This window comes from Phocoena sinus, chromosome 4 (genome assembly GCF_008692025.1).
Source record: "Phocoena sinus isolate mPhoSin1 chromosome 4, mPhoSin1.pri, whole genome shotgun sequence".
NCBI lineage: Eukaryota > Metazoa > Chordata > Mammalia > Artiodactyla > Phocoenidae > Phocoena > Phocoena sinus.
In genome coordinates this window covers 22198978-22209251 of record NC_045766.1, presented here as the reverse complement: position 1 = coordinate 22209251, position 10274 = coordinate 22198978, and the positions used below count along the sequence as shown (strand labels likewise).

Below are 10274 nucleotides of genomic sequence, written 5' to 3'. Positions count from 1 at the left end.
AAGGGCATTTCCCAGACTTTCCTTACTTGGCTGTATCTCCACTCGACACAACTGATCATTCTCTCCTCTCTTAGAGGTTCTTCGTCTCTGGCTTCCTAGGCTGCCACGCCCCCCATTTTCCTCTGACCTCTCGGCCCCTTCTCTGCCTCAGCCTTGAAAGGCTTTTATTTAACTCATCTTTCAAAAATTGGTGTTTTCCGGGATTCTGTCTTCTTTTCCTATACAAGCTTCATAGAGGACATGTTACATTCCCATAGTTTTGTTGAAACCAAAAGGTCACCCTGGACCTTCCCTAGCTCTCCTTCCCATATCAATCCAACATCAAGTCCTGCTGATTTTTTAAATAGCTCTCAAATCCTCTCCCTTCTCTCTATGTTCACTGCCTGTACGCAGTCCACACCACCATCATCTCCAGCCTGCAGGAGCTTCCTAACTGCTCTACTCCCGGCTACTACCGTCCTCCAATTCATTCTCTACATTTCAGCAACAGTGATTTTTCACAATACAAAACTGATGAAAATACCTCTTTGTGTCCTAATCTGCTTGAAACAGTTCAGTGGCTTTCTGTTGCTCTCAGTATAAGATCCAAGTCCTTAGCATGACCTGGGAGGCCGGCATAGCCTGGCTCCTATCCTCCAGTCTCATCTCAGACCTATCTCTCTTGCACCATTGATTCCAGGGCACTGTATTCCCTCTAGAAGCAGACTGTTTGTACGTGCTATTCCCTCTGCCTGGAAACCCTCTCCCCTCTCAACTCTCATTCATCCCTTAGCTCTCAGCTCAGAAGTTACTGCCTCAAGGATGTCCCTTGGACTACCAGACTCGGTTAGGTCCCCCCGTTAGATGTTCTTATAGCACCATGTAACTCTTCTTCACAGCGTCTATTGCAGTTGTTAATTATTTAGCTTTTTTTTTTTTTTGCCATACGCGGGCCTCTCCCTGTTGTGGCCTCTCCCGTTGCGGAGCACAGGCTCCGGACGCGCAGGCTCAGCGGCCATGGCTCACGGGCCCAGCCGCTTCGCGGCATGTGGGATCTTCCCAGACCGGGGCACGAACCCGCGTCCCCTGCATCGGCAGGCAGACTCTCAACCACTGTGCCACCAGGGAACCCGGAAAACGCTTACTTTTTAACAAAGGTACATTCTGAAATATGAACGTATTTACAGATGAAACGGTATGATGTCTGAGATCTACTTCAAAATAACACAGTACAGAGGGGAAGCAGGTGAGGGTACAGATAAAACAAAATTGGCTGTGAATGGCTGATTGTTGAAGTTGGATGACGGGTTCACTGGGGTCCATCGTACTATTCTACTTTTGCATGTTTGAACTTCTTTAAAGACTTAAAAATCATCTATCCAGAACGTGACCTAGCCTTACCGCTTTCGTTACGCCCACTCTTAACCAAACCACTGTCAGCTCTCACCTGTACGGTCCCAGCCTCCCATCTGATCTCCCCATCCACCCTTGCCTCGTCCTGTGGTCTCTACATTGCAACGAGCGTGATTCTTTAAACACATCAGATGGTTTCCTCTCTGCTTAAGCCCTACAATGGCTCATCTTGCTTGGACCTGTGGCACACCTCTCTGACCTCATCTCCTGGCACTCAGCCCCTCATGCTCTCCCCCCAACCCCTGCTATGGTCCTTCTACCCCCAGGCTAGAGAGCAGGCCCCCCGAGGCCCTGGTGATGTGTCCTTAACATGCCTCTCCTGACTCACCACCCCACACCCCAGGCTTGCGGGGTCTACACTCACTTGTGGTTTCTTTGTTTTAGTCACAGCTACCAGGACCTGTCCCGACTGGGAAGCCCAGGCTCCATCAGCCCCAGCTAGGAGCTTTGGTTCTGAGCCCCTAAGAGCTCAGGGCTTATCTTGTAATCATCTATTGCCTCCCTATTGCCTCCCTCCCCGGACTCAAGTTCCTCGAAGTCACAGGCTACCTCTTCTATCTCTGTAGGCTTGACAAAATGCCTGACACTTAAAATTCAGCACATTTTGAGTAAATGAATAAAATTCTTTGTAAGTTAGCATGTTACATCTTTTAAATATACGTACCAAGGTTTCTTGGAACAGGAACAAAATACTCATCATTACACAGAAGTCATCAAAGATGATTGGAAAATACGCTTCTGACTTCTCAGTATAATATTCTAAATAGAATTACTTGATATCTCAGATGTCAAGAATGAAATAATAAAAACCTAATCACGTTTCTGTTATAAACGGTTCTTCTTTAGTTGTCTAAATTTGGAGTGCTGAGTTTTAAAGTTTTAAAAATTGCGCGAGTCAACCTGCCTGCTCCCTTGACCATCTTGCTTGAAGAATTAGGGTCAAAGGATGCAAACTGGGGAGGGAGGGAGGGGTCAAAGGAGCTTGATTAATAGATGTCCAGGATGGGGTGTGGGAGGTGAGTTCTTAGGTAAGGAGGAACTTGAAATGGAAGAAGAGCTGCCCCTGCAAAAAGGAACTGATAAGAGACAGGAAGTGGAACCAAATCAGTCAATAGGGGATGAAGAGGAAGGTGAGCGATAGGAACGAAAAGACCTGAAATCATTCAAAGAATACGTACAAATAGGACCGCTTTGCGGGATGTTTTTATGCTTTTAATCCAGTTGTTTCCCAACTGTTACGAATTCTTTCACTATTAATTCTGTTGTTTTGATAATTAAGTTCCTTTTAGCAGAGAGTAGTTAAGAGAATTTTTGGAGAATTCAGTTTGGGTTGCTCTTCAAATACAAAATTGATGCTATGGGCCGGCCATTAGGGCTGGAAATTTGAGTTATTTTCCCCGTGCTGCTGATGGGTTGTGCTGCCTGAGCCACTGGCCCTCCTGTCACATCACCCATTGTGACTGCCTGTATCTGCAGATAATTAGCTAAGGTTGCAAGTGATGACGGGACAGAGTTTTTCTTTATGTGAAAAATGACTAGTTTATAATAGCATTATAATTTCACCCTGTATTCAAAAAAAAAAAAAAAAAAAAAAGGTGGACAGACTCTTACAAACTGAGTCCATAGGGCAATATCCTCAAATATAAGAGAAACCAAATGCCCGAAGTACTGAGGCCTCAGTGAGCAAATGAGAGTTGAGTCCAGGGAGGCTGAGCCTCTTTACAGCTGTCATTGTGACAACTACCATCACAAGCTCTTTTCCTCACTCTCCGTTGAGTTTACATTAAGCATTTCCCTCTAAGATGCTGAGAAGGAACAAAAACATGGGCTCTGGAGTCAGGCAGCCCTGGGTTGCGATCCTGGCACTGTCTGGCTGTGGGATCTGCTCAATGTCACTATAAAATGCAGATAATGAGGTCTACTTCCTAAGGTTGTCGGGAAAGGACTGAATGAAACGGCCCACGGAAAGAACGTTGCCGAATACCTGGTAGTTAATAAGTGTACTTTGTTTTCTGTGGATGTCCAGAGCAGAATACTTCCAACACTCTGATTTATCGTAAGATCAGGCCTATCCAAAGCACTAAATGATAACAAGAGTTCAGTCTCTTTTATTCTGCTTTTTTTTAATGTCATATTCCATTTGAGTCCTAAGCATGTAAGCAGGTACCATGGAATGTAAACAAGAAAGGAAACAGAAATATATTGAATGACTCATATGTGAAACAATGCTGTGACTCACACAGATGAAATAGCTGCTTGGCTGCACAAAAAATTAACACTAAAACGTTTAAAAAGAGACAACATAGGAATAAGCTATTTTAATCAAGCAAAAACAAATTTATATCCATTAGTTCTAAAAATAAAATTAGACTTTTCCAACCCTTAACATCTGTATTTAATAATATCTTCTAACCAAAATACAGATGCTAAAACAGCAAATTACAATATATCTTGTACAGCATACAGTATGTTCACTGTTCACACTTACTTTAATTCTAGTTGGTCGTTATGTACTCAATGCATAAACATCACTTAGAATAAAATTTTCACAATTAACAAAAAAGCGACAAGGCTGTCTTAAAACGGCTCTGCTATAAATTGTATAGAATATACAGGATTACAAAGTCAAGTATTTTTTTATCAAAATATACACCCCTCCCTGAAACTAACACAAGCTATCAACATTTTCAACGAATAATACAATTATAGAAAATATTTGCAAAATTATTTTTTTCATGTATAAATATTCTGCCATATTTACTTTGGTCTAGAATTATCAGCATACAAGTCCACTTAAAAAGTATCCACATGGAAGGGCTGGGAGACATCAGTACATGTAATCATTTTATATTTGGAGTTACCTCAAATCAAAGTGACTGAAACACACAGTAATTCTCCTTGATCCATAAGCCTAATTGAGATAAAACAAATTAGTAGATCACAGGATTGCTTATTCAATTTTCTAATCATCAATTCAAAATTTCTTAGGCCCTTTGCAACTATCTTTTTAACAAAACCCAAATGAATAGTGCAGGTATACATATATACAATGTATAAAATAAAGTTGGACTCGTTTGCATTTTTCCATTTTCCTCTATTACATAATACTGTTTGTAAGTGAAAGCAGATGAACAAAAGATAAATGCAAATACAATACTGGGGTTATTTAACAGCAAAGTACTACAGTATAAAAAGGTCAGCTTTGATCATGTCCTTTTCTGGGTGTTTAAATGCTTTCTTGCCCACCCCAATCCTTATTAAGTCTTCTTCATGGAGGTATCACAACGCTTGGAGAGAGAATCTGGAGTCCTTTGAGCTACTTCTTCACAATGGTAACCTTGCAACCTTGGGTAATCTTGGGTTTCCAGCTATCACATCCCGTGAACATGAATGGCTGCAGGTCATCCTTGAACCGGGTTCCAGATTCTGCTCATACTGGTCATCAAAGGGTAAGAATGTTTTCTCTCTCTCTCCTATTCTGGCAGTTTAAAAAGTAAGAATCATGACTTCCAGCCTCCCAGGAACCTAGTCCACATGATGGAATATCCTATAGGGCAGTTAGATTTTGAGGGCAGTGCTGATGGTGTGGGTCAGCATAAAAGAACATTAAAAACGGAAGTGGTTTTTAGCAAGCGGGCTAGATGTCTGCAAACATTAAGACAAGGCATCTGGTTTGTGGATGTATTTCTGAGTCATATCAGTAAGTGATGGAACCTTGTCACTCCACATTCTATCTCCCCACCCCCTTCGAGGCAAGGAAGATCATCACTCCCTCTGCCCCCTCCAGTCATTAATAGGTGGGGCGGGGGTGTGTGTTTCTCTTGTCCTTTTTTTTTTTTAAATACTATGTGCTTGTGGGCTGCATAATCTCCAAGAAGGCTAACAGTTGTAGGGATTGGGCTTTCTGTCACTTTCAAGTGCCTGGGAATTCACCACCGTACACATGCTTTGCGCTAAATGTCCTGGACACTCCTTCAGTGGCATGGAAGGCGTCAGGTTTTACTTGAACCCTTGAGACTGGTTAAATCTATCTGGAAAGACCTCCATGTCCATGGCCTTGTGATGGATGGAAGACTGCAGGGAGTTTCAGAAGAATCTGACCTTCCTTCATTTTCTGAAGTGAGGCCACTAAAAAGTAATATACAGCACAGCACAGGTAACCACAGGTAACTTCTGGGAAGGCTCTCCCCCATGGATAAGGCATGACCTATGTTTTCTGTGACTTGAGTAGACCAGTTCTAATAACAGCTCAGCCATAACTTCAAGAGAACAGCATTCCATCTAAAAGCATACACATGCTCTTAAGTAATATTCAAAATGCTTTCTACTGATTTTTACATCAGTCCTCATTATTTGCAGATCTATTGCTCATCATTATAATTCACTACAGGGGACATGGACAGTTAAAAGTTAGAGTGATTTATATATGTATTTTACAAGGTTTGTGTTGCAGAAAAGTACTTCTAGATAATGTATGAATGTCCTACTCGGGTTACTCATTTCACACATATTTTCAACTATATTATTTCGTATGTATCCATTAATTTAAACAATTTTAATAGAAGCTGGTTGGGAATAATGACTGTCATAGCTCATTTACCTTTGAACTTATTTATGAAGATGACATTTTCATGACATCTGACCCTTATTTTCTCCAGTGACTAAAGACAGTTCAGCAGCCAGTTCCTATTAGCACTTATTAGAAAGTTTTAAATTATGCTAAAATTAAACTCTTTTCTTTCCCCCGACTGGCAGAAATATCATAGCTGAGAACTTCATAAACTTTCACAGGTCACTTGGGATATTGGAAGATTCAGCTACTTTGTTTTTGTGTACTTTGCATGAAGTTAATGCTAAAACCCAAAGTAGATATTAGGATCCTTTTCCTGGAATTTTCACAAATGAGATTTTCTTTGTTACATTTCACTCCTTCATGACTGTTATGTGAACAAAATTAAACAGAAACAAAAGAAAACGGCTAACTTAAAAAAACAAAAACAAAAAACCCCCCGAAAAACCCAAACCCACCAACTTATAGTTTCGAAGATTTTTCTAAGTATCACCATTCAAAGGACATTATCAACAACGGTTTGTCCATTATCCTTTTGGTCACTGTCTTCTGAATCAATGAAATGTGGATTCTCCAGGGGATGTGAGTTCTCGTGGCCCGTGTCACCTTCCGTTTTCTCCCGCTGACTTGGGCTTTTGAATAAGTGTTTCTTCTGGTGCATTCCAAGGGCAGCAGCTGTTTTGCAAATTTTGGGGCACTGGAAGCAGGCATAGCCCTTCCCATTATGCTCTCGGATATGCCTCTGCTCGTGATTCCTTTTCGTGGAGAGATACAAAAAACTCTGAAAGCAGAACTGACAGTGGTATCGCTTTTCGCCAGTGTGGATTCTTTCGTGGATTTTGAGGGTCTCGTTCAACGTGAAGGCCTTGTTGCAATACTGACAGACGAACTCCTTCACGCCCAGGTGGATGCGCTCGTGTTTCTGTAGGTTGCCTTGCACCGAGAAGCACCGTCCGCAGGTCTTGCACTGGTACGGCTTCTCTCCCGTGTGACACCTCATGTGCATCTTCAGGGTGGAGGGGCTCTGGAACTGCTTGGAGCAGAGCTCACACGCATAAGGCCTGGCCGTGAGATGCCGGTGGGGCCTCCCTTGATTCCCGGCCCCCGAGGCTTTGTCTCCGTCACAGAGTTCGCACTGCAACTTGGGCATCTCTTTATTTTCTTCTTCCTCGAAGGCCTTCTCCTGGGGAGCCTTCCCCACTGCGCAGTCCAGTTCGGCCGGGTATTTACATTTGCTGCTCGGGCTCCTGTTTTCATGCTCCTTCCTCCAGTTGGCTTTCCTCATTTTTCTCAACTGTCTGGATTTCTTTTTGGGTTTGTAGTTGTAGTAAGGGCGCCACGGTTTATCCGTGGAATCCTGGTCACTGGCATCGTCAAACATCTCACTCATCTCCACGCACTCGGACTGGCAGAGCCCGATCGGGCTGTCTCTGTTGGTTTCCTGTTCACTCTCTCGTGGCGGAGTCTTCTCCTGCATTTGGTACTTGGGCCTCCTCCCTCTTTTATAGAACAGTTTAGATCCTAGGATGTGCCTTTTCACAATGGCTTCGTTCCCGATTTTCACCGTTATCTGGCAAAGGGGCGCGACGTTGCTGTTTGTGGAGGTTCCCGGGAGAGCAGGCTTTGCGATGTAAGTTTCAATTTTACTAGTTTCTTTAATGATATTTGTGGTTTTGCTCAATGACCCTCCAGGATCAGCAATGTATCTGGACTCCTCTGGTACTTCTCCCCTGTTACACAGGATGGTTTTCTTTTTCTCCTTCACGCTCTTGGGTCTGCTGACAACCCTCCCCACTTTGTCTGGCTCGGGTTTGCCGTCGTCTCTCGGGCTCTGACTGCCAGCCAGGTCTGAAGGGGCTGCGGGGTTGTGGTTGCTTGTGGCAGCAACGGCATTGCTGTGCATTATCACCGATGAAAACTGGCTGCTGTGCACGATGACTGAGGGGGCTGAGCCACCGTAGCTGATCACAGAGGTGGAGTTCTCGCTGCCGTTACTCACAGACAAGACGGGCGCGTCCCCTGCCCGGAGGCCCGAACTGACGGCATTTTCAGCCGAAGAAACTGACACCTCTGTTGAATAAAAGTTACTGTCCAGATCAACTTTCAACTCTCCCCTCTCTCCCCACTTGGTACCCTCTGCGTTTTGTGCACTGGTGGAAGTGGGTACGTCCTGACGTGCTGGTGTTTCCAGTGGGATGGCTGGACTGTTGGTCAAGGTGTTTACACTGTTTTGGAAATTCAGAGTAGGCAATTCAGAGCCGTGTGGATTCTGAATAACATAGGGACCAGGTGCAGACTCGTTCATCTGACTGTTTTCTCGAGTATTTTCATAGGAAGAATGTCGGTAGCTCTTGTAAGGAGCCCTCTTGCATTTCATGGGCAGGAGCCTATAAAGCTTATATGGATAGACACTAGGCTTCAAGCCCCCGTTTGCTGTTTTTTTACTGATGGAAAGTCTGTGATCGATGGCATGGAAAGACTTCTGGTGGTTTTTGAGTATATAGTAGGTCATGAACGTTTCCAGGCAGAAAATGCACTGATACCGCCTTTCTCCTGTGTGCCAAATCTCATGTCTTGTCCTATACTCAGCCAGTGCAAATACTTTGTTGCAGTAATGGCAAGGATACGTTCTTCTCCACGAGTGAACATTGGCATGTCTTCGGAGGCTGGATAAAGTCACATAACTACGTTTGCATACTACGCAGCTGTAGAGCATTTGCCCGTTAACAAATTTAACCATGTGTTCTGCTTCTGGCAAGGTACTTCCGGGACTGGAAAATTCACCAATCCTATTCTCAGATAATAAAGGTTCTGGACCTGTGAATGCACCTCCATTCTGCCCAATGGTGGGATAGTTTTCTAAGAAGTGCTGATTCCCTCCAGGAACGGGCATATGGCTTGACCTCATACAGATCTGCTCGTGCCGATCCAGTCTGTTGAGGGTGCTGAACTGTTTGTTGCAATGCTTGCACACCAAGGGCTCCTGGGTTGGCTTGTGAAGCTGCATGTGGGCGCTGAGCAAAGTGCTACTGTCGAAAGATTTGGAACAACAGCTACAATTGTAAATGAGAGGCGGCACCTCTGTGGCTGGCAGTGTGGGGACATCAGAGGATTTATTTTCATCTGCCCTGGGAAAAGGGACCTCTCCTTCGTTGTTGTTGGGAGATTTTGAAAGGGAAAGAATTGCAGCTGGCTGTGGACTTCCTTCTTGATTCATTTCCAAGTTGGTTGCTGGAGGGGGGGGTATATTTTCTGGAGGTGAATCCGAATCCTGGGGTACGGAGATTGTCTTTGGCTTTCGGCATGTTTTCGGTTTTGCTGCAACAGCTTCGCAGTTTTCTTTACCTGTTTTCCCAGGTGAACTGCTGTCCCGTTCCCGTACAGGCAGACTTCTGTAAGCCTCAGCCACGGAAGACACGGCGTAGGAGTGCTCGGCGAGGGTGTGCACGGGCTCCACCTCGTGGCAGACGTCAGTCCTCTCCAGGCAAAGGCTGGTGGTTCTCATGGAGTCGGAGACCTTTTTGAAACTTGCCCTCAAGTCCAGTGGAGAAAACATGTTATTACTATTTTCCGTTTCGATGATGGAAAATGCATTTGTGATCCTTGGCCCATTAGTGATGGCTGGTTCTTCATGCCTTTTTTCATTTTTTTCTTCTTTAACCACTCCCTTTTCGGTAATGCAGAATACATAAGGACCTGGGGAATTTGAAAAGTTGCGATCGGTAAGATCTTCCAAGAAGGATATTCCCAGCTTTTTTCCTGCAGCTGCAAGATCAGTGACTGTTTCTTGTCTCTTGACGACGACTGTGGAGCTGTAGATATAATTAAGGATTTCTGTAAACACTTCGGCTTTGAGATCATCCAGCTCCAGGACGTGGCTGGAAATACAGATGGTGTGACTCCAAAAGATATTTTTGAAATAAAGGCTTGAAGCAGCCAGGACATTGCTGTGGGCTTTAAATTTGGTGTCTTCCACGATGATAGTGACATCACATAAAATGCCCCGAATGCGCTGCTCATTCAAGATTGAGAGCACTGTGTCGCTGTGAAAGTCGTCCTTGAGGTCCCTGGAAAGGGACATGACTGTCATCTGAAACAAGAGGAGAGAAATGGTCAGAGACCCTTCCACAAGGAGCTCCTTTATTTGTAGGCTGTTTTTAATTTCTTTGAAAAACCTTTTTTTTGTATGAAAATAATTGTTTTTTTTTTTAAAAAATCTCATTCTGTTGCTGCTCCCAAGACTCGGAGTCAACCTTAGAAGTTTAATCTTTATCTTGCCCCAGCCTGTTCCTCGTACCACTGCTCATAGTTG

General features: G+C 44.0%; 1 protein-coding gene across 6 annotated transcripts in view; it reads right to left on the bottom strand.

The window, feature by feature from the left end:
• Positions 1–3494: 3494 nt before the first annotated feature.
• Positions 3495–10274, bottom strand: part of ZBTB38 (zinc finger and BTB domain containing 38) — a 76219-nt gene continuing 69439 nt past the window's right edge. For all 6 annotated transcript variants that reach the window (XM_032630032.1, XM_032630030.1, XM_032630034.1 and 3 more), the window contains one exon: positions 3495–10052. In XM_032630032.1, the coding sequence (XP_032485923.1) occupies positions 6459–10052 (3594 nt within the window). In that variant the 3' untranslated portion in view covers positions 3495–6458. The remainder of the gene's footprint in view (positions 10053–10274) is intronic.